The sequence below is a fragment of the Anopheles coustani genome, chromosome 2 (genome assembly GCF_943734705.1).
Source record: "Anopheles coustani chromosome 2, idAnoCousDA_361_x.2, whole genome shotgun sequence".
In the NCBI taxonomy this organism is placed as follows: Eukaryota; Metazoa; Arthropoda; class Insecta; order Diptera; family Culicidae; genus Anopheles; species Anopheles coustani.
The window spans coordinates 5,562,179-5,587,397 of record NC_071289.1 but is presented as its reverse complement, the minus strand read 5'-3'; the positions used below and the strand labels follow the sequence as shown (position 1 = coordinate 5,587,397).

General features: G+C 46.1%; 1 protein-coding gene across 1 annotated transcript in view; it reads left to right on the top strand.

Annotated features, from left to right (window-relative positions):
* The window catches only part of LOC131263931 (E3 ubiquitin-protein ligase TRIM9), a 74,232-nt gene extending 49,402 nt beyond the window's left edge, over positions 1-24,830 (top strand). Inside the window, exons 2-10 of the mRNA XM_058266217.1 lie at positions 4,002-4,097; positions 4,462-4,593; positions 4,899-5,000; positions 10,425-10,584; positions 11,444-11,476; positions 14,829-14,968; positions 19,289-19,427; positions 24,214-24,447; positions 24,541-24,830. Coding sequence (XP_058122200.1) covers positions 4,002-4,097; positions 4,462-4,593; positions 4,899-5,000; positions 10,425-10,584; positions 11,444-11,476; positions 14,829-14,968; positions 19,289-19,427; positions 24,214-24,447; positions 24,541-24,830 — 1,326 coding nt within the window. The remainder of the gene's footprint in view (positions 1-4,001; positions 4,098-4,461; positions 4,594-4,898; positions 5,001-10,424; positions 10,585-11,443; positions 11,477-14,828; positions 14,969-19,288; positions 19,428-24,213; positions 24,448-24,540) is intronic.
* Positions 24,831-25,219: the final 389 nt, after the last annotated feature.

The window sequence follows — 25,219 nt, the reverse complement described above, 5'->3', positions numbered from 1 at the left end:
CGGAGCATCAGGACCATCGGCACGGCAATGTTCAATGTCAGTTTTGGCGGATAACAGTTTCTGCATGTTGGCAATCTTCTTTGCGTACATGCAGGCGCCCAATCGGCTGATGCTAGCCGACGCCTCAGCGGTGGTCAAATCCAGGAAATAGTTAACCTTGAAGTCCGTTTCGGCAAACAGCGCCACATAGAGCGGTCCAATCTGTGGAACGGAGAGAGAAATGTTAGTTGAGAAATAATTTAATGCTACTAAGTTGTGGCACTTTACCGCATCAATGCAGGCTCCGGGAGTTGCACTTGAGTCGCAGACTTCCAGATTATCAAGGAGGTCCTCTAGATCGAACATTATCATGTCGAGAATTGCTAAAGCTATGTCGTACAGATTAGTTAGTTTTTGTATTTCGCTACCAAAGCAGTTCTCAACATCGCTTGTCAACCTCAGGTAATAGTTGACTAGACGGGGACCAAACTTGAAGAAGCAAAATTCGCCATGTGCTCCGCCGGCAACAACCACTTCCAGTAAGTAGGTAATAGCAAGGTAGTCGCGCGGAACTAGAATCTCCTGGAACTGGTCCAGATATTCGCTTGCAGCGCTGAGGTACGTGGTAAACACTGACACCACGTTGTCATCGATGCCGAGCAGCGAATCGTAGCTCGTGCTTAACGATGTCAGAGCACCGCTGAATGTGGCATACCCGGGAAGCGTTGCTAGGTTGGAGGTGACCGGATCAACTCCAGCTACTATCGCCGACCAATCGCTTTCGTCAAAGTCTTTTGCGTCCGCTATTGCCCCACCTACCTCTAGCAGAGCTTCTCGGAAGTCACTCAAATAAGTCTGCAGATTATTGATCATATCTGTGTTCATCAGTTCCAAGCTGTTCAGGAACTGGTCGCCATATTCGATATGCTCAATCGTAACCTGAATGGTATACTCCACCGCAGGAATCGTCGCCATCAGCAGATTTACCGAGAGCACAGCTGACGTGACGACACTGAATGATACGCGCGACCGGCCACCTACAACAGGGGCCGTTCTAACACCGTTCTTAAGCTGCGTGAAGGCAGTATGGACGCGTTCGGTGGCGAGACGCATGTTGCCAAACACATCCCCAAAAAGGTGGTCGATGTCGTCCGTGCCTAGGAGGGTGGTAAGCTCGCTCCGTGTCGTGGCTTGCTCACCGTCGATCAACGCAATCAACGCCGTCGCTGCGTTCAGAATTGGGTCGAAGACGGCGTTGTAGTCGCGGCTAGTGTTTGGCACCGCGTTGCTGATGCTCTCGGTAAGCGCCTTGCCCCTAGTCTTGAAGTGCGTACCGAGTGACTCCATTTTCGGTAGCACCGTGGTGAACAGGGTGTACATGGTAACTACCACGTACCCGTTCTTAGCGTCCAGTAAATCGAACTTGCCCGTGGCAGAGATGGCCGCATCTCTAATCGTTTGGCTTGATTGGACGGTGCCGGTCGAACCGAACTCGGCCAGTGTATACTAAAACAATAGGCAGGCCGTCGTTAACTTCTACATCTCGGATCAGCTACTAGTGAGTGCCACGTTGACTTACCTGCAGCAGCGTGCAGCCAAGTAGAAGTAGGGACAGCGATATCCTTGCCATGATGAAGGCTGAAACGTAACTGAGCGAATACGCTTCGTGCCCCACAAACGCGTGGGGTAGAATTTTATAAGTCTCAGGGTAGCTATCAGACGGCTTAACATCTGCGCAAACAGAACTTAGCTAAAATATGGCTCGCGTGCGTGGTGGCGTCGACGGTGCGGTGTACACCAAAATGGTTGGTGCCGAGATTGGTGGGAATTTGTTCTTGTTTTTGTTTTGCATAACACACATTTACTACTCTGAATTCCACAATGTTAACGAATTGGTCGGGATTCAAAACTCGTCATGTAGAATTCATCATTCTCCACTATTGTATTAGTCAAACGAGTAAAATTGGTTAACAATCTCTCGATGACACTCTCAACCGGTGTTTTCGGGTTGTTTTCCTGCCTCCCCGTGCTATGCTAAAAGTTTCAGACATGTGATCAAATGTACAAAAATGGCACCAGTTGGGTAAACTACAGCATCGACACAGATGTTCCCGGACATACTTGCTTGCTGATACATGGGATGAAAAACATCTTTGAAGACTCGTAAATCTACATAATGTTCCACTTTCGCAGCATCCAAAATTACCATGCAAAACGCGAAACGATGTTAACAGTTTGGGTCAACCTTGCAAACATTGCTAATGAAGCTAAACACTGACACGTATTTATGGTACCATTGTTTCATGCTTGCTTTATCAATTCCAGTGCAGTTGACTATTTCACCTAGTTCGTCTACGATGGGATAATTAATGCGCTAGTTTTCTTTGTGCTACATTTTTAAAGTTGCTAATTTCTCTTCCTTCTTAACACAACATTATTTAATGGCCCGTTTAAAACTAGATTCCATCTGGAACATTTACTAGCTTAAGCCGTTGGTGTGTTTATGGTTTCCCACGAGATAAGGGAGCCTATTCGTTTCAAATTTTGCTCCAATTCCCAACGTTTGGTGAACAACGGTACCTCAAAAATGGCTACCCCCTTGATTTTGCGTGGAAATATTCGGGCTCGTTTAAAACAAAGACCTGTTGACAGTTGGTCATAAGCGTTGCATTTTGATAAAGGTAGTGAACGGTTGTATTGGCATAATGATGTTTGCTGCTTGTAGTATGCTGGTTAGTAACCATAGTAACCATCTAACTTCTAATAGATGATCCCAAATAATACGTATATACTATAGGTCCACATGGTCCTAAAGCGACATTTTTGTTTGTGACTTTTCCGCCAGCGCCAGCCAGCGACCGTGACCAAATGTTTTTTCCTTCCTTCGCCCGCGATATGTTTACGGCGGGCGTTTGAGGCAAAGAACAGTGTCAAGGAGAGCGAAAAATAAATCTCCGCATATATAGACAGCCGTTTTGGAAGCTGTGTACTACGTCGATGCAGGGTTGACGAGGGCGAGAGGTGAGTGGCGTAACCAGTGGAACAAATCTAGACCGTTAAAATGTCATTTGACTTTTTTTTTTAAACCGGTGGCGCGTACTTATTTCTGCGTACTGCGTACTATATCCGTCTACTTCATCATGGTTCGATGGATCCTGTGTTGGTTTTTCCTTGAGCATTTTTTTTTCACTCTGTTTAGTCCACAATCGTCTGCTTTGGGATGTGTTGTTTACGAACCGCCGAGCCGTTCGAGGAATGTGCCAGTGTTTTCCATCAGACGTCTGCGGTCGAAGGTGAATCCGTATGTGTTTCGCCGTGAATCGTTAAGGGATGCAAATTTTCCAAAATCAGTGAAAACCAACATGAACGCATTGTCGTAGCATCGGTTTGAACAAGAGCGGGAACTGTTTGTTGCCAACAGTTTGACTCGAGCGGTGTGTCTCCCACTTGCAACAGCTTGTTCTGATGTTGATGGCACCGCTGTAGTCGTGTATTGAAGTTTCTCTTGGGTCCCGGAAAACTGCCCCTCAACAGGGACCGGTGTTGCATGTGTAATTTCAAATTAATGTCTGCAAATGTATGCAGACTGTAACGGCGGCCCGGTTGAGTTCCGTTCGCTGGGGGAAATGTGGAGCGCAAGGAGCTCACTTTTCCCTCCCATCAAAGCCCGTGGGGAGTTCTGTGGGGTCGTTGTTGTGCCCGGCTTTATTTTATTGATGCTGTCTGGCACCTTAATTACTCGACTCTCTTGTCGTTCCATCAACAGCGTCTCAAAAAGGGAAATGTTTTCTGGAGCGGGAAATCTGTCTCCCCAAAGTGTGCATATGACAAGCATATGCGAGCATGACACGAGCCTCGGCAAGGGTTTCTCCTCGAATAACCGACAATTCGGCTTGACTTCGATTTTCTAACCTTAAATTTAAACATCCCAAATGCTAATCAACCCATGAAATTTTGAATAATTTCTCCAAACAGTTCACTAATTCGTGTTTACCTTTTCTGTTCTGGCTTCCTTTCCACAGACTGAACTCTCCCACAACCTGCAGCAGCTCTCGGAAAAGGCGCGTTCCACAACGGAATTCATCCAAAGACTGAAGGGAATGAGCGACAAAGTGACGGTAAGCATTATATATGTTTGTTTATACGAATGCCAGAAGTCAGCCATCGAAAAAGACTGGATTTGCGGCAAGGACTTCCCGTCGGAAAACGAGCGAACTTGTGGCGTCGATTGTAATTTAGCTTTATTGTGTCCGACGGGAAAAAGGGCACACTATTCGGTGGTCGTTTATTTGCTGCAGCTTCCAAAAGGATATCCGATTGCACACGCTGATACCAGGGCCCACCGTCCGACCCATCCGGGCCTTTGTTCTTTGATGCGTTAATGGATTTTTACTTAAAATGATTCGCTATTCCAATGGACCCAGAGTTTAGCTTGTACTCCCGTCTAATCTCAACGCCATTATCTCGTCCCGTCTCCCGCAGGATTCATGTATCGAGTTCGAGCGCCTCGTTACGGCTCAGTGCGAAGCGCTGATAGCGGCCATTAACGCCCGAAGGGACGTCCTGCTCGATGTAATACGAAGCGATAAGGAAGCCAAAATACGCACGCTAAAGGTAAGGATTGATTTGGTTATCGATCGGGGCCCGGTACGAGTTGGAGCCGCAAGTACTTGATTTGTGGCTGCGTGCTATCGCGATCCCGATTGCTCGATTTGGGTGCTTCTCGCGTCACCCATCCGGGGACAAGCACGGTTCGATTAACATTGAGGTTAGGTTGCCTCCGTGCCATATCGTATGTGTACTCAAAGTTTTCGAGCTTATCGGGAGTGGTATAAAATTATACCGCCGTAAAATTATCGTCTAACGATCTCTCGAGCGAATTTCCTTGCTACTACTACACGACTTTTGCTTCCCGACAGGACCAGCAGGCCAGCTGTACGGGGAAACTCCAGCAAACCACAGGCCTGATCCAGTTCTGCATTGAAGCACTCAAAGAGACGGACAGCGCAGCTTTCCTGCAGGTGAGTTTCGGTAGAGAGCAGCGTATGTTTATAGACTTTAAGAAACGAAAAAAGGATCAAATTAAAACGATAAATACTCAACTTGCTGTCAATTATCAACGCATTTTATTTAATGTTAAAAGTATGTAATTATCTTGTATATCCTTGGGTTTTAATTTGTTTCTTCTGTTATATTTTTTACATTAAGTATGTTAAAGATCAAAGAGAATTGTATGTTTGTTTGATAATGTTACGAAAAGAGTAACTATTGTTTCACTGGTAGGTCTTTTCGTTATAAAATTTGTGTTAGGCTGAACTCAAAGGAAACTAAGCATTAAGAAAAGTTTGTAAAGTTTGGGGGAAATGTATTTTTTGCTGCTCCCAATTGAATGGTTTGTTTTCCCTTTTTTGTCCGTTTGTATCCGCAAAGCAGTTCCAAAAAATAAAAGTTTCCGATCGGATTGTTGGACCGCTCTTTCCAGTGGTACTTTCCGTAGGTACTATACGCTCGTGGGCAGTTTAGTTTTGTTTTTCCACCCGCGCGAAAATAAGTTAAAACAACTGATGGGTTTCCCGGAGTGGGATGGAAAAAAAGCCAAAGTTTTGCGTAGCGCGTATGCTGTGGTGTGAATGCGGGACAAAAAGGTTTCCCGTGACGGCGGGAGCAGAAAAAGAAACGTGAAAAACACCCGGAAACCCATCCCGGAATGCTACCGAGATCCGCCCGTTGCGCAAGTGTTTCATTCGGTATATATGTAGCGGAACATTTGCCAAACCAAACTGGCCCCCGGTCCATATGGTTACGTGAAATAAAAACAAGACCTTCGCTTGACCACAGAAGGCAGAACTACGCCACGGTTTCGCTTCGGTTCCGTTGCACCCCGGGAAAAAAGGATATGATCCCACATGGGTTTCTTTGTGTTCGCTACTGAATCTGAATTCGATGCCATCTAGCAAACATCAAAGCGAACCCGTCGACTAGCGGCCATTTCCACCGGCTCGCGATACCTCGGATGGTGGAAAAACGGTCCAAGCAGATAAAACATTCGGCGGAAATGTGAATTCGCTCGGGAAATTTATCCGGTTAAATACGGTTATACTTCCCGTGGAAGCACTGTGGCTGGCGACCATTAAGTTGGCTTTTGGGGGACGAGAAGGAAGATGGTAAACCAGTGTTATGGTCAGTTTGAACTGCTAAATCTCCATACAAACCGTCGTGTGGATATTGAACGATATTCAAGTGAAACACATTTCAAGCTCTCGATGTTCGTTTTTAACCTGCCCCGGTTTCCATTCCGATCCGCTATGGCCATTTATTGGTGGTGAAAAATCGACCGAGGGGATGTACTTTTCGTTTCGGAAAACACTCTGCCCCCGGGGACTATGACTGTTGTGTCCATTACGCGTGGGCTTTGTAGATAAAAAAAGGAATGCTTTCAATAACTGAACTGAGGAACGGGGTTTAATAATTGCTTCCTGAATTGAACGGATTCGTAACGAACCACTGAGGTTGTTACAAAACATTGCGTAAGTTTATTTACAGTATTGGTTGTGCATTGTCTATTGGCAATTTTTTCTTTGTATCAAATACATTTTTTCCATCGATCATTAACCAATTGAAATCGATTGAGGAGAAAGTTTATTACAACAATCAGCATAAACTGCCGCAACCCAACCCAGTTACGGTTTACAAATTAACGGTATGATAAATCCGCGTTTGTGGTGGATTTGGTAATGAATTACATCATCAGCTGTATTTTGATCCCCCGGTCTCGAATGTACGTTCTCAACCACACATCATTACTCGTTCTTTTCACACTCTACCCCCAGCCAAAATATTGATCGGTAAAGTACGGAGCTCAACGCGACTAATTAAAATGCGTTTTTTAATCCCTTATCGTACCGCTCGATGCGTTCAGCTGGAAACAGATTGAGGATACGGTAGGGGACCCGTTTTTGCTGTTCACTTTCGATTTGTGAACGGATCATTTCACACGAACGCACAACCCGATGCACGTTGCACTAAGGCTGAAAGGGTGAAAAGAAGCGTAAACGAGTGCAATAATGATGTGATAGGAAGATTTATGAGGTGTGAAAACCACAACCGTGGGTTTCTAAACAATGGGTGTTGGTGGTTTTTGTTTTGTCAATGATAGTGAACGTATTTTTGGTGCAAGTTAAAATATTTACATGCAAGGCATGTTAGATTTATTAGAGGAAACATATAAATGTCCATAAATGTTAAATTATTATAGCTGTTTCAATAAAACGTACGAATCAATACGATGGCAGGAAATGAAAGTGAAAGAGAAGACAGTCGTTCGTACGAAACGGGACTCCAATAATGCACATGCCATTTTATGTTCCCTTTGGGATGGTCAGGGAAATTGCTGGTTCGTTTCATATGAAGGTGCTCCGAAGGGCTGTCACAGGAGCTGGCAACAAAACGGGGCAGTTTTCCCATTAGAGTTAATTCACGGGAGTAAACCCTCCTCCCCCCTTTTTGCCACCCCGCTCAAAGTGACCATTTTCGTGCCGGAGGCGTTTATGTTTGGCCCCGTTTGGCATCGGCCACCGCAAGTCACGGTCGCCTAATCAGTCACCCGAATGGCTAATGGGCATCGGGTGTTTGGAGTGCCGCCCTTTGAACTGCCAATCGATTTTCGTGGTCGACCGCAAAGCAGCTTTCCTCCATTCCATCTGCGGCCTCGCTTTCCGCTTGGAGCATTGGCCAAAAACCTGTCGTTTTCGGTGGATGAGGGGGGGATGCAGTGGGGTCAGGTGGCCATAAACGTGCCCATAAACATCTGAACCAAACATTGTACAAAAATGAATCGCCTGCCTATGGGCATTTGATGTTGGTTGCGTCTGCGGGTGTGAAAGGATTCCAATACATGTGTTGGTCAAATGGAACTTATTTTCTTTTATCCGAGCGGTTTGTTTTCATAAGAATTTTAGACATTGGCTTACGTTGCACATGCGTGTAACAAAATGAAAATTAAAAAAGGAACTCTAACATGAATGCCATCCATGTTGACTATCTATGTTTTGATAAGCGATAACAAACATCAGCAAACAAACATCGGCCATGATATTGCAAATCAAATTAATTTATTCACTTTCAATCCCCTTCCCGGCAGATCGATTGATCAATTCAGCGAATTTAGTTCAACTGATTATGCCGCTTTCAATATCCTTTGCATTGCGGTGTTGACCCTTCAATCCCCCCCGTGATCAGTCCCCGTCGAAGCCATTGATTTGTGGGAAAGCATGATGCAATCAGCAACAATTGACTCGCACATCGAGATCCCGAGAGTCGCATGGACGCGCTCTATTTGCCAAGCCACAAGTAGAGTTCAATGCCTTCCGGGGAACCTAGAAAAGCGCCCACAAACGCTAACCAGGTTAGGCCAACTTTGAACAAAGCTTTCATTACGCCGCCAATTCCTCGAACTGTGGAAAGCTACGTGGGGGGACCCAAAAGTAACGGGAATCGGGTTGTAGGGAGAAGAGGGGAAAAAGGGGATCGGATACAATATTTTTTTTAAAAAGCTTAACATGTTCTTGATCAGTATGCAAACTTTAGTTTCTGTAAGTGCATCCGCTAGTCTTTGAGAATTTTTTCAGTGTAACGGTTTTAGTGTTTTCGGCGATTTTGTGAGATGGGCAAGTGAAACTGAGGTCAACCTCGTTCTGGGCTCCCCACAGCTTAAAAAACGGACGAAAATGTTTCAAAAATCAACAATCCTGTTTAGCAATTGTTTATCCAGGATGGAGGATAAACTAAAAAATCCACCAGGCAGATTTGAAGATGTTTAGGGGAAACAGCTGGAAGAAAACGACGGATCCGTGGCGAGACTGGTTCTTCCACGGAACTGAGCCCACGACAACGCACCTGCCCACAAAGCGCTGTCCGTGAGGCAGTTTTTGACCGAAAATGGCATGATACCGATTTTTCCATCCTGGAAGAACACATTCTGAACAAGGTTGTTCATTTTTGAAACATTTTCGTCCGCTTTTGAAGCTGTGGGGAGCCCAGAACGAGGTTGACCTCAGTTTCACTTGCCCATCTCACAAAATCGCCGAAAACACTAAAACCATTAAACTGAAAAAATTCTCAAAGACTAGCGGATGCACTTACAGAAACTAAACTTTGCATACTGATCAAGAACATGTTAAGCTTTTTAAAAAAAATATTGTACCCGATCCCCTTTTTCCCCTCTTCTCCCTATAACCCGATTCCCGTTACTTTTGGGTCCCCCCACGTATTTATGTGTTTACCATCGCTGAAATTGAATGGCTATTGATGGAAAATTAATTTAAAAATGTGCTGTTGGAAAGCATGGTTCTGGGAAAACAAACATGAAAAGAAAGACAAAATGGGAAAATTTATAAATAAATTTCCTTCACAGAGCCATTGTATGTGAAAGTCATAGTTTTAGGTCAACATGAATGTAAAAAGCGATAAAGTGGAATGTTTTTCTCCTAAATTCGTGCATTCAACAAGAGTTCATTATTATTTATTTTGACCTCCCAAAGCAACGTTCGCATATTTTAAACGTGTTTAAATATTCTATTGTCGTTGTCTCTCCCGCGCGGCATTTGGGAGTACCAAGGGGGTAACATTTTTGAGGTTGGTCTGACCCACAAAGCACGTGCGGTTAGGTGGCGTTTCGTTAGAAGACGACGAAAAACCTTCTTCGTGATATCTGAACAAACGTGTACCGTTCCAACGCCACCCCTTCCAAGCCCCAGTCCAAAGTTTGACAGGTATTTTTCAACGCCTCATCCAAATATGGACTTGCCGCAACGACGACTTCACGATGGTCCACTTCATTTACCCTGCCATTCCCTCGCCGGACCGTTAGTAGATTACCTAGATCCATATCCAAGACCGAGGGTGACGGGGGGCAAAACCACGGTATTCGGTCATCCAAACGTCTTAAGTGCGGGGAAGGTTATTGGTTGAAAAGGTCAAGAAATAAATCAAACAAAGACGGAACAAAATAGAAAACAACCGAACCAAACCAGCAAAAGCCCTTTAAGCCCCGGTGTTGTAGCGTTAAAATTCGTGTCAAATGTTCAAGTGAAACAGAACGGCACCTTTTGACTTTCGTACATTTCAGCAACAAACCTCAATCCTCCAGTATCTGGGAGACAGACCCGACAGGTCAAGCCTTCGTTTGCGTAACACGCGCCCGTAATCGTGATGTTAGACATGCTGGCCGGAGTTGGGTTCGTTTGGAGGCCTCTATGAGCTCATTAAAAACCCGACTCGCGTAGAAAATAAAACCGACTCGCGCCAATCAACCTGCATCTCGGGCGTCGAGCGTCTACGATGCATTTTACCGATGCAGTTCGTGCGAAATGTTAATGATTTTCATCTGTTTATCTTTCCACTTACTCACTCTCTCTCTCTCTCTCTCTTTATCCTATCTTTCACAGGTTGGTTCGATGTTAATTAACCGCGTCGCCAACACGGACATGACCTGGCACCAGGAGGTCACGAATGCGGCACCTCGCGTATCGCCAATTATCGATCTCACGCTCGACGACTCGTCAGTGATTCGCGCCATCGATAATCTCAACTTCATCCAGATGAAACGTAAGTGTCGCCGGGGTGTGCTGGGGTTGTGGGTGGCTGCGGAGGGTGTATGTTAATGCGCCGGGGATGACTTTCACCGTCGAAGGGTGGCATTAATTTATGCAAGTCTCTACCGGCGCCAGAATCGATGCACGACGGCGCGCGGTTGCTTCGTGCTCAATTAAAGATGGCGCAGGTTCTCACGGCGGTTGGTTTGGAGAATGCAAAAGGGCCCGGGCCCCAAGAACTAGCAATTCACCGAAAGGGCTCGTTGGTAAATTGTAACAATTGGAACCTTCGTCAACGAAAACCCCGGTAGCGAGAAGGTGAGAAATGTGTGGCATTAATTATTCCCGACCCGTTCGTGAAATGTACTATTAATAATGTACTGTCCGCCTGTGTACCGCCCGGGATCCAAAAGCGAAGTAACTTGTTTCGCACTCGTCGACCGGCCCCGGTACGTGGCCACTAGCCGGTAATTTGTGGTAATGCCAACGGCAGTTGAATTTTAATTAACTCGTGAAACATTCGTGACCCGCGAAACGCGACTTCTACAGCGGACGACATGTTGTCGATTCTCTCTCCCTCTTTTGCCACAAGCCCCACGCATTGTGGTGAAAAGGGTGCGGGAAAAAAAGGCTTGAAACAACAACAACCAAACCCCAATGCGTTAATTGCACACCGTCGTGTGCCGCTTATGCCGATTGGAAGCGAAAGCCTTGGGTGAAGAGCCTTCCGGGCGCTAGCCAAACGATGTTTTAATGCTTTTTCGCGCCTCTAACACTAAACGCCGCCCTTTCGTCCAAGTGTATATGGTAATAAGAAAGTTAACGTTTTTCTCATCCCTTTTCCAAACACACACACACACGCGCAAATGCAGCCGCCAAGGAGGGCGAGGAACGGCTACCGGCAGGTGAGAAACAAATACGAAACTCATCATCATTTGCAATCGTCTTTTCGGTTTTACCCTCCGGTTTTTTCCCGGTGTTGTGTTCTTAAGAACCAGTGTTTTATTTCATTTTTGATGGATTTGTTTTCAGTGCAGACTGAAATTGTTACTTGTTCTTTGTTAGTTTAAAAAGTTAGCCTTGATTATAATTCTTTTCATTTTGTTTTTAATGATACTGTTCGTTTTTTTTTTAATTTTCTACGAATGGTTACACGTTTGGGTGTTATGTGTGTTGGATGTTACTTTATTTGGGATGACATTTTCTAATTCATGTTAATTTTTATACATTTTTGAAAACATTTCTTATAATAACGAGTATATTTTTGATACTTTCTTTCGCATTTTCCAATGGAACGTGATTGGGAACGAATCTAATAGATGAACTAAATCGAAACAAGTACGCTAGAGGCTCTCAAGTTTATGTTCATTTAATTAAGGTTTCCTTTCGTGAATGTGTTCCGCAACACATAGCGAACATCATTGAAACTTCGTTAAAATTAGTTATTCGTGGGGACAAAAACATCTAAAACCCTTTCTGGCCCCTTGGAGAGCGGTATTATCGGATGCACTAAATCAACGACGCCGATGTGAGTCCCCGGGGTATCCTCATCCATAGGCGCTCCACTTAAGAAGTGGTGTACGCAAAAACATCCTTCATGTGAGTGTTTTTTCGGTACATTGTGTGCATAGTCGGTTTTCCCAGCCTCGTTGTTTTTGTGCCGCGCCAGTGTATATGATTGGGTGGTTGGAAAACGTGTTCTTTTACACAACGCCCGCGTAGCTCCCGTCCACTTGTACGTGACTACCCTCCCCTCCCCCTTGGATGGTGGACGGTGGACCACTCGAGCGCAGCAGACGCCGCTGATGAGGCGCAGGCTTGTCGAGAATGTCACCGTGTGTACATAAACACCCACTTGACACCCGGGGACCTCGTCGGCGTCGAGAGTGGCCCGCCCATCCAATCCAGTGCCACTTGTCTCGTCAACGTTCGATCAGTGTCAACATTAGCACAACCCAGTGTGCAAACACAACGAGGTTCGGGGGCCTCCCGGTTGATGCTGCCCGGTTGGGTGGACCGGAAAAGAAAATTAGATCGATTTAAATTGGATTTTGTTTGCAAAAATCCGGTTCGTACGCGGAGGTATTTTAAGCGCATTGTATTTCTTTTTCAGGGTTCGTCATTTACGGGCTTGTCTAATCGAGAAAAAGAACGGAGAATGTTTTTCGTTTCCAATATTCCAATTAGCTTTGATGCACAGCAGTTTTATTCTCAGAATCCATTCCTAGTGTGCTTTTGAAAAAAAAAACACACACACAGTGTAATGTTTTGTATTCCGTTAGTTACTGAACAACCAGTTTTTCTCCGGTAGCGCCTATCGGCAGATCCCCGTCGTATAACTAACAAGCAAAACTACCCCCCAAACAAAGCCCACAAAGTAACCCTGAGCGACCACCGAGATTGTGGCCAGACCCATTTCTGGGAAGCCGGAAAATTCTGCCAGCTTTTTTTTGCAACTTTTTCCAACCCACAACGCAATGAAAGATTCGTTAGCTGAACAACGTGAGGTGTTCGATTAACCGGTCGTCCTATCTGGCCGGTGCAGTTTTGGGAACTTAGTAACAAAAAAGAGTCCCACCACATAAATCCTTCAACATATAGCCTTTTTTTCCATCAAGGGTGGAAACATCGGGGTGGCCTCTTTTTGGGCGATTTGTTGTTAGTTTGTTGCGTGTTTCGGAAAATCGGAAAAGCAGGATCAGTCTCCTCGCTACTCACGCGTGTGCCGCACAGTGGTCGTAGGTTCTAATCTGTATCGCTTTAACGAGCCCACACCCGGATACGAGCCGGGTACCGTGACCGAATCTCACGCCTTTTTTTTTTGTGACCGACCAAAACCGAGTGCTGCCCAGCGGCGTTTCGTAACTAAATTGCATCCTGCGCAGCTTCGGGCTAAAGTTCGGGCTTAAACGGGGTGGTTGGTGCAGCGCCCATCGACCGATAACAGCGTGCACATCGTCCCGTTCGCAAAATGGCCCGAAAGGTGAAGCAATGCTTTATGCTTCGACCTCAGCCCCTAGATAGCCCCTATCCCGTTGCCACGCGGGCTGTTGACCACCGGTGTGATAAAGTGTGAAACTACACGACATTGTTGCGTTCCGTTCCACACTCGACACACACACACTGGTCCGGTAACACGGGTGCGTATTATGAGCCATCAACTGCACTCGGCTGCAGTGGATGATGTTGTACAGCAAGCGCCATCGACGGAAACTGTATTTCATGTAAAAGTGTTACTTTTTTGCCAGTGCTACATTACGACGGTATTTTCACTTCTTCCTTTCAATCTTTTTTCCTCCCGTATGTGGGGTGTTATCCGTTTCGCACGTTTCGGTGCCTAGTTGCAGTGATTTATGGGACTCGGTCATTATTGAATCGTATCGTACGCTCGTTTATGACCTTTTTCTTTTGTTTGTTGGGACAGGAAAAATGAATTTGATTTTTTGTTTTTCCTCCAAGGTCCGAGGAGGTTGGTGGAAAATTAGAGTCGGGTTTGAATATGGAGAACTATGTTGCAATGCGGAGGTTTAAAATGTAGTCACAACGTAGGACTTTGATGCGGTAATACCGGTCGTATGTTGAAAGGATTTGCATAAGAATATGTTTTCTGCTAAACGAAGTTAAATAAAGTACCCTTAAGTTCATGCCTATAGTTCCATTTTATATTTCTTATAAATGGTTCATTAAAATCACGATCAAATAATTTGTCTTTTTAAAAGAAAAAAATAAACTTGTGTTTAGTTCGTGGTATTATTTCACTTGATTTTTGTGTTTTGCTTCAGTTTCCCATTTCTTTTTCTAAAACAGCAAATAGAAACTGCATCATCTTCGTCGTGATTCGCTCCCGAGATGAAAGCAGTCCGTCGTCGTATTTTCTGACCCTGGACGTAGTTTCAAAGTATTTATGATTACGTTAAATTTTAATTGTCTCATTTACTTCCTTCATGCCTTGTCTCGTTTTCGTTTTGTTGTTCCCCGACGTTTTCCCATCGGATTTTCCGAGCTTGCACATACCACAGTGCATTTTCATTTTCGTTCCAGGCGCACCCATTTCCCATTATCTCCTCTTCCTCAGCTGCACCGACGGCAGCGGTGGAAATATGCTCAATACCATTAATAATTTAAATAATTCATTTCGTTCTTTCTCTCTTTCCTTTTCCTACGCACCCCGATTTTCTCACTCGCTCATGTGATGCTAATGTTCTTCCATTGTTTCCTCTTTGCTCATCCCTGGCCCCGGCCCCGGCCTCCTTTCAGTGCCCCTGGCGCCCGTCATCATTCCGGAGGACTGCTCGGCGGAGAACAATTCCGTAACTGTTGCGTGGCAGGCGCCGAGCCATTCGTTCGTGCAGGGATACGTGCTCGAGCTGGACGACGGCAGCGGTGGCGAGTTTCGGGTAAGTTTTCCCACCATTCCCACAGCAGTGGGGGGCGCGTGAAACAAAGTGCCAAAACCACATCACAATGTAGCAGCGGGAGCTTTTGGTTGGGCTGTCGAGGAAGCAGCAGGATCTGAGTATGTGGTAGACACGTGTGGTGTCTTCCGGATTTAGCATGTTTTATTCCGTTTCCGGGAAATGCTGCTTGCTAGCACGAAACACTTTATTGAATACCGAGAATCATGAATTCTCCTATACAGAAAATACTTCAAAGAAGTTTCTAATCCTGTGCGGAATTTGGATGAAATTACAATTCTTTGAATTTGAATCCTTTAGAAAACGAAAATATGTCTATTTATAGTAAAAGAAGGATCGACGGAATTAAATAGTATTTCGCTCAACATAAATTTGAGAATTGTAAAGCAAATCAATGGCAAGCTCAATTCAATCGTTTTCGTTGTATCATTCAAAAGAGAACAACCTCAAATTGACTTGAAATGGAATTCTAGAAACTAGAACAATCCAAATGACTCGTTAAAGTCCGCAGCGTATCGGAATAAATACCAAAGCAAAGCTCTAGGCAACATTTATTGCGTTGTAGTCAAGCGGCAAATTATAAGATTACGATAGATCTCAAATAATGCACTCTAATCTTTGGGCTTCCTAGGACTGCCTTAAGGGCAACCATCAAAACTCGTACGAAACAGAGAGAGATGAGCCTTTCTTCTCTCTCTCTCTCTCTCTTGTCCAAGAAATCCAAACATCCGCAATCGCTCAATTATGTGGAGCATCAGCATAGAGGATTCCTTAAATCACTGGAAAGCCTCAATGGCTGCCCGTTGCGTAATAAAATGTGTGCCCTAAAACCTTTAAGTTCTTCCGCCGTCCGGTTGCGACGTTCTCTCCTTCCCCCCTCCCTGTGACCCATAAAACCGTTGACACTGGGTGGGCGAAATATTCCCCCCCGCACAACATTTTCCAAGACCCCCGGAATGAATTCCATTATGGTGCGCGTCGTAAAGTTTGAAATGCCCTTTGAAACCATTCGGTCATCCGGGAGCCAATGGGGGTTGTGGGCTTCCCGAGATTGTCTCGACGACAAGGACGATAGATGGGCGCCTGAGGGGGCATACGTTGGAATCCTTTCGCTCCGTTCCAGCTTGAAAGTGACGTCAGGTGGATCCGGTTGAGGCGCTCGGTGGACATTCCCGGCGTGTTTTCGTTGCAGCCCAGGGAACATGCCGAAGCCTTCCTGCATGTAAGGCATCCCGCCGTTAACTACATCATCGACGTTCTCCCGGGAGCGCTCCTCTGTCCACCCACGAAGGAGGACACAACCGTCGGTCGGAGGATTGACCTTTTGCCGGCCGTCGACGCAGCTCCGCCGTGGTGTGCGTATCATTAAGCGGAGGAAAATGTACATAAATTGTCCCGCTTACTTCTCCGGAACCCACAGCAATGGGTCGAAACTGTGAGTGCTGCGGGAGTGGTCTCTCGGGAAAACGCCCCTTATTCCACCGAGCCACAAGCCTTTGGTGGTGGAAACTAATGGTGCACCATCATCGTCTAGTCGCATGTCACCCGGGGTGGTGTTTTATTTTTTTTGGGACCGAACAATTCCGTGGGAGGTAAAATAGTCTAGGAAGATAGCTGCTTCCGTGTTGCGAGGGCCCAACTCCTGTGCAAAGGGATTACAGAGCACAGCGAGGCAAATGTGGTCCCTTCTTCGTTACATAGTTGTGCTTTCGGTAATGGCTTTCCATGGCATGCCCCCGGGTTTGTACGGTGGCAAATTAGCAGCACTCCTTGTTTTCGTTTTTCTACTCCGCGTTGGTCACTATTTGAATTACTCTCACCCCTTTCCTACGCTCCTCATGCTACAGCTCCATCAACGTCACAAAAAGCCCCCTATTTCGTAAGTAGCCGTAGCCACTTCCGGTGGATTATTATGCTGGGTGGTAATGTGTGTGCTGCGCTGCAATAGTGTTAGATATGGTCGAGCTCCCTTGGGAGTGTTCTAGCCACCGTAAGGGAAAGGGATTTACTACTCTACGGTCAATTGTCGCCATCATACTAGAGGGCCACGTAATATCACCACGAAAAGTATGTTCTTGTTTTGCGCTGTAGTTTTGTGAAGGATGTCTAACGTTATATGTACGTTGGGTAGTTTTATTTTTCCCTAAAAAAATATCAGGACACAATGTGGAATATTTTTAAAGCTTAATTTAAATATATCCTCGAGCAAAAGATTGAAACGCAGCTTTAAAACTTAAGGTTTATATATCACCGGTCAAACGATGAACTTATCACCGTAGATATTGGAGTATAAACTAGGTTTTTTTCCATGTGTACCATCCATTGTGCCTCCACCGGAAAAGGCGCTTCCTGTCCTCGTTTTGTCACCAACTAGAGTGACTTTATTTTGCGTGAATAATATCACATTCTTCCGTGGCGTATGAAGAGACTTTGCCCTGGTCTCGGGGGTGGGAATATCCTGTAGCTTTTTCATGGTGTCCGGTCCGATGGTGGTGCCAGCTTTCGCTTTGTTCTGGCGCTAGTCTGCTCTTCCGTCTTCACAATTGTGGCCAGCAGAAGAGGAACGTCGACAAAAAAGTGTTGCACATAACCGCTGGCGTGTTGGGTGCTTCTAATACACTCCGGCACAGTGGAAGCTGTTGGAGAGGCAAAAAGAAAACGGCAGCATTGTCTGATATCGTGTCATATCACACGTCACACCCTCGGCTTCAGTCGGCAGCCGTTCGGCCTTTCCCCTCCTACACAAAACTCGTCATGGCAGACCGCAAAGAAGCGATATTCATATCTTCTGGAATGCCATGCCACTTTCCCTATGATTGTATCCCACCCCGTTCCTTCTCTTCACCCCCTTTTATCCTCGGTGATGGAAGCATTAGACTCACGGTGTAATATTTTGTGCGATAGGAACTAGAACTTTCCCATGAACTGCTTCGGGCTGTGCACCGTATCACATCATGTGACGGGGTATTTTTTCAGGAACTTATCCTTTTTCCCTGGTTGCAGGTGCTCTGGTGCATGTTTGATACATGTTTCATGTACGGGTTTTTTGACGCCAGCACTTCATTGAAATTTTGCAACGCATGTCCGTACTGGTCTGAATGCCTTTCGCCTGAAGTCTTATTCGCTGTATTCGGAGTTGATATTGTTCTAGCATTGTTAATGTAATCTTAAACTTATATGCGCATATAAATTTGCAAACTGTACTCATGTAGATACAGGGAATTTCTGGAATTTAATCTCACCTAGTCAAAGAAGAGAAAAGTTATTGGTTTCCATCTAAAACAATTTCTCAATACCATACAATTAAAAATGTTACATAAATGTTGGTTCACGAGTACTGAAGAAGGCTTCACATATGAAGGTTTTACTAAATAAGAACCCTTGTCGCACAGAGAAATATGAACGTTATTGCAACATCTCGAGGATGGTACTGGGTTGTTTAACTTTCTCGTATCCCTTGTGTACTTCAGAGCTACCGAAACTTTCCTTCAAACTCATTCCACATTCCATTGAATGCACCATTGAATGTCATATCATTAAAACTCAAAAAAGCAAAAGTATCCTTGTCGCTGACGTTGCCTCCAGCGAGGGCTTAAGGTGTACACTCAAAAAACCGTTCGTAATTCCCCCGTCGGGAGGACGTGCAGTTTTTCGATTCGATAAAATTTACATGAGTCATTGCATTGGATGGGCGTTGTGTCTGGGGTTGTTATTTTTATACGCCCCACGCTTTCTAAAGCCTGTAGATGTGTCTGTAGGTATCCTTATGAAAGCGGCTTCCTTTTTTATACTGTTGGATAAATAAATATGTCCCAACGCGCGGAAAGTCAATTGCAAGGAACACATCAGAGAATGTCGACCAAAAAGGTGACTACCGACGGGTTCACTACGGACTGTGAAAGAGTGGTGAAAATTAAAAATTCACAGCGCGTTGTGTTTGCCCTACCGGGACTGCATCTTCGTCTGCTACCGGTCGATTCAGGACCTTCTGGTATCGCAGAGCTGAAGTCCTTCAGTGTTACCGACAAGTACATAAATATTCATTCCATGGAAAACGTGTTGACCGACCCGCCTGCGGTTTATTTCAGTTAACAATTTTATCTGCTTTGAACATGAGATTTGTTGGATAAATTCGATTGTTATTAATGAATTGATTCTTTAACTTTATTTATATGTATTGACATTACAAAGTACATAAATATAACAGAGTTGTATGTTTGCATTTTATTTAACGGTTGATGGACATAAAACAATCTTAGTACATCTTATTCATTTCCTTCTGGTTTTTATTCGCTCCCTCAGGAGGTGTACTGCGGCAAGGAGACAATCTGCACCGTCGATGGACTGCACTTCAACTCGATGTACAACGCACGTGTTAAAGCCTTCAACAATACCGGCGAGGGCGAATACTCCGAGCTTATTGGATTACAGACGGCAGAAGGTAAGTCTGGCTCCGGCAAAATGTATTTGGTTTTCATCCCGTGACGGTGGTTGATTGAAATAAAGTGAATCGCAGAAAGGGGGACCGAGAACTAGAAGGATAAAATCCACTGCGCGAGAAAGGATGTACGGGGATGTTCCTTTCCTTTCCCGTTTTTTTTGTTTTGTCTCCTTCGCCCAGGACTTGGTGAAGAAAATGGATGCCACTAGCGAAGTACATACTTTGGGTACTTTTACCGGTAGTGGGACGACGGGTAGTAAAAAAACACAATATCCCGCAAACAGTCGTGTATCGGTGAGCGTGTTTTGCAAACAAGGATTAAGCACTTCTTCTGGATTGGAGCATGCAAACCCTCAACAACACGTGTCACTGTGTGTTTTGTCAGCAATGTTGGGCTCTCGGACGAAGGATGGGAGGTTGGAGTGGTGGTTTTATTTTTCCCCGTGCAATGAATAAGTGAATGGTGAAGGAGGACGATATAATGACGGAATACGTACAAACCGCACAAGAAGGATTTTGTCACAAGGACATAATGATGTTGTTCTGCATTAGCGTCACTTTTCGTCATCTTGCTGTCTGTTTGGCTCTTCTGAGGTTGCACGAGAAACAGTGTGTAATACAGATGCATACTTTTTGTAGCTAGTGGCCATTCCTCAATGAGTAAAGTAGGCACGAAGCATCTAACAGTAGTAGGCGGTGAAAACATTTTTCTTTCGATCAATTCTTGAGTTTGGTTCTTAAAGTTTGCTATGGACAACACAGTAGTCTGTGAAACGGAGCTACTCGAGCGCACAACGTTTGCTCCTTGCAAAAAACATCTGCATCAAAAGTAGTGCTCAACGTCCTTCAAACGTAAGCAATGGCGTTCGCTACTCAGCGTCAGTTCCTGAACATTGCATTTGCAAACGAGACAAGAAAACTTCCTGATAAAAAACGCAGCGACGCGGTTCTTAAGTCATACGAATCATGTACCGACACGCGAGCCTGGTCGTTGGATGCGGTGAAGCAATCACAGTTTCTCGGCGATGTGGCGATTCGGCGCTGGACTGAAGCGAGAAAAGTTCCCCTTCATGTATGAAGTTAGTTTTTCATTAATTCAATAGACACTTACTGGTTTTAAAGTCTTTTTCCGGAGCTGAACTAACGAAAGATATGCTCGTACGCCTTGATGCGGGCAATTTGGCCGACTATACGCTCAGTTTGCGGGAGGAGGTAAGGCAAAAGAATGTCACCATCGATGAGCTACAAGAGGAAAAGAAGAAACTCGCGGATGAAACGAAGCTGCTTAACGAAAACCTACGCTCACTAGACGAAACAAACCGGCAGCTTGAGGAAGAAATCGACGGCATCATCAAACAACAGGAACGTCAAAGGGAAGCTATCCAGTTCGATGAACAAGAGCTGGCCGAAATAAGTCAGATGATAATCGACCTACGAGCGCGGAACGAGGCGCTAGAAGCGGAGGCAACCGAATTCTCAACCGGAGTAGATCATGTCGGCCGGTTGGACTTGGAGGCGGAAAATAGCTTTCTCAAATTTAAAGCACAAGACTACGATCGGTTGGAGAATGAGTTAATTCTTTTCAAGGCCGAGTGCGAGAGTCTCACGCAACAAAAGCGTGAGTTGGCGCTGGAGATAAAGCGAACCCATCCATATCGGGCCCGCGCGGTTGAGTTGGAAAAGGGCCTTCAGGAGGAGGAACGCCGTCGGGAGTTGTTGGAGGAGCAGATCGAGATGTTGGTGGTAGGTTTGTCATTCGATTGGATAGTCGAACACGAAGGTAACATCTTTCTTGGAGTCCGGTTTTAGACTATGTACGACCAGCAAGCGGCAGAATTACATCACTTGAAGAATCAACTGAGGGTTTACACTCGAGGACCTGAAGGACGTCGTTTTGAGTCCACGGATGCTAGTAATGAATCCAAAATTACACTCAGTGAGAGTAGTTCGCAAACAGAGGCTAATGAACATGCCCGCGACTCGATGGAACCGACAACTTGTCAAAACTGTTCGGATAACCTCCGGCACATGGAAGAACTGAAGGAGCAGGTAGATTTCTTGCAGCAGGAATTAACCAACTATGAGGCAAGGGAAGCTACTTTGGATCGGAGTGGTTCGAACGAAACCGTTCTTCATCAACAAATTGAGGACCTTCGAAGAGATCTTGTCGATTGCAGACGGCAACTGGAGGAAGCAACAGAAAAGTACACCGCTCTTCGGGAAACTTCTTTGGCAGATTGTCAGGAGCTCGGTCGACTGAAGCTACAACTCGAGCAAATGACTAACGGTGCCCAAGTGGTCGGAGCAGTTGATCAAGTGGAGTTGATAGAATCAAACGAAAAAGTACAAGCGTTACAGAGCGAAAAGGAAAATCTCCAAACCGAATTAGCAAATGCACAGAATCGAATCAAACAGCTCGAGGAAAGCTTACAAAATGTAGCAACATCGGTTCCGGTCGAACCGGCAGATTGTTGTGTACAAAAGGAAAACAAAATTACCGAGCTGGAACTGGTTATTTCCGAGCTGCAGGATGTCCCGGCAGCCGACCGGAAATCGTCTATCCTCGGTGGGCTAGTTGGATTAAGGGAGGAAAATGCATCGTTGCAGCAGACGATTGCTTCCCTGCAACGGGAGCTAGAAGCCAGCAAAACTGTCCCAGACGACCAATTGAGCTCGCTGAGGGAGGTGTTGACGAAGAAGGACAAAACGATTGAACAGCTCCTCCAGAAGCTCGATGCGTTGGAGGACGTTGTCGCAACATCAGCTCCAGACGAACGTGCGTGTCGCGAGGAACTCGTCGAGCTGCGTGCTCGTTTGGAGGCGTTTGAATCCGGCGGCGATGGTAGGCGCTCTCGAGAAGTGTCGGTTAGGTCCACCATCGTCAGTTCGGATCACTTGGAACCACTGTCACCGAAAGAGCAGCTTGGGGACAATGAGGAAGAAAAGGAAACGGCCGAAATCAAGCACGATCCGGTGGACGACGAGTCGGAGAAAAACGATTCGAATCCACAGGCCAGGATGAGCGAATCCATGGAGAAGCTGGAAGGCTTGGCATACGACATGAAGCAGGCAGCGAGCTTCGAGCAAAATTCGGCCAGGAGAAGCTCGCTTGTGGGTGGCAAATGCTCGCCAGGGATGCGGGGTCCCTCTCGGGACTGCGAGTGCATCCAGCGGATAGCGCTCAAGATTGCAGAAGAGGGCCTCGAGGGACTGCTCGTGGCGGAGTTGTACGTGTTGCTGCAGGAGATATGCGGCGCCATCACGAGACGGAACGCTATCCTCGGCCGTAACGTGACCGTGCTCGCCAACAGCATGACCAAGTGCTGGCAGGTCATTACCGATGCTCGGGTCATGATGAACATGGAGCTGATGGATCGCTCCAACCACCGCCAGCAGCTGGTCCAGCATGCCGGCATCATTGCCGATCTCGACGAAGAAGATGACAATCGCCTTTCCTATGACATCGGCCATCTAAAGCAACCTCCTGTGTCGTTGCACAGAACCCGCTCGGTATGTCCCGATGATAATCGGCAGATGGCGCCAAGTTCGGCTGGGCAAAGGTAAAAAGGGAGGGCGGTGGGTCGACATCGATTGCATCCGTTGGGAAAACATTGTCACGTTCGGTTTCTACTTTGTTGCACTTCTTTCAGACACCGGTCAATTAGATGGATGGATAATGTGAAGAAACCAAGTCGATAGTCATTGAAGATACCGTTTGAAATAGTCGTTTAACGTTTTACTATTTTTAGACTAGATGTTGATTTAAAAAAAAAATGTTTGGCGAAATTATGGTTGATTGGATTGTGCTCGAATAAAACATTCACATCCTGTATCTGTTCGTAAGAATTGTATGACTTTGGTAGATTGTAACAACCTACATAAAATCATCCGGACATAAAGATCGGATGTTCTAGAACCCCGTCCTTCATGAGTTCGTTGCTTAGATCAGAAGCTCGCGGTACGTCCACATCCGAGCGCACTCCACTCTCCATTCCCGTTCCTCACCGCAATCGATGATGTATTTACCGAATGTGACGATGCGTAAAACGAACCGGAAAATTGCTCGCACCGGTACGGCTGCTCGCTGGCGCAAAACGTTTCCACCACCGCAAACGCGCTTCCGGCGAAGGGACGGACACAGGAACGAACTTTTATTCGGACGTTGCGCGCTAGGTGTTGAACCGTCGGAACATACGTGTCTCACCGTTTCGGTTAATGTAACTTCTTTCCGTCTCGCTGACCGTGTGGCTATGATGGCGCTATTTTCAAACGGGTAACCCTTTCCATGGTGAGTCGCGTACGCCAACCGCGACGCGAAGTCTTTGCTTGTGCTGTCGATAGCAGATAGCAGCCCCCCCTTCAGAAGGGCATTCGTTGGCTTAAGGATTCGAGTGGATTTAAATTAAATTGCGAAACGTTTGGCTGCGCCTGAAGTTTGGCGAAATGTGGTCGAGCCAAATACACCTGCGAAGAGGCGGATTCGCGTCGCAGTAAATCAGGGGGTCGGGAAAAGCCCTGCGGCTGGGAAAATTTCATTTCGTTAATGGCAGCAGGATGAAATTTGCTTACTGTTCGCGTTGAATCCAGGAAGCGTGTGGAACTTTTCGTAATTTAGTGGGAGGTTTTAAGGATCCTTGGTTGAAAGCAAAATATTAGATTTTATTTAAATCGCAGTGGAATACATTTTTGCAAGTATCTTCCAACACGGATCTATAAACTTCTGCGTGAAACAAATTATATAAACTAACTACATTGCTAATGCTCTTCCACTTTCGTTTCCTTCCAGTGGCGTGGTTCATGTTTGACTCGGTCCTCAGCGGCGGACCGTGCTCCGGGCTGAACTTCTCCAACGATAACCAGACCGTATCGGCGGACGGCTGGGAGCATCGGGTGGCGCTCGGTTCGGTCGGGTTTTCGCGTGGCGTCCACTACTGGGAGTTCACCATCGATAAGTACACCGCCGACACGGACCCGGCGTTCGGGGTCGCGCGTCTAGATGTGGCCCGCGATAAGATGCTCGGTAAGTCTCGTTTTCCCCCCAGGCCTTTGCTTTCTTTTCTTTCCAACCTTTCCTTGAGCCTGCAATTTCAACTTCTCGCTCCCTTCGCTCCAGGCAAAGACGACAAAGGGTTCGCGATGTACATCGATCGGCAGCGGTCCTGGTTCCAGCACAACAGTGTCCACGAGCGGCGCGTCGAGGGTGGTATTTCGACGGGCAGCACCGTCGGCGTGCTGCTGGACCTGGAGCGCCACACGCTGCACTTCATCGTCAACGAGATGCCGCAGGGTTCGGTGGCGTTCCGCGATCTGTACGGCGTCTTTTATCCGGCCGTCAGTGTCAATCGGGGTGTTACCTTGACGCTGCACACCGGGCTCGATGCCCCCCGGATGGACTATCACTAGGGGCACGCCAAGGGGTAAGGCTGTCGGGTGGATCAGCCCGCTTGCCCCTTCGGCGACCCAAGTAGTCAAGTAAAGTGTGCAGCCCTTATCGCGTCTATTCATTAAGCATAAAGATGCTGTGTACATCAAAGTAGTCTTACTACTGCATAGTTATCAAAAACTCGGCGAGTTTGGAGAAATCCACCTCAAGTAGGGAATTAGTTTTCCTTTATGTTCAGAGTTGCATTTCAGAAGTTGTTTCATGGAAACCAGAGTGCTCTAGTATTGGTCTATTTTATTTACGGTGTGGCGTACAAAACACTCCTTCTTCTGCGTCCAGACATTGCTTTTGACAAATGGCACACGCTATTGCTTATCGAACACATCAGTTGCAAACGCACGGTGAACAA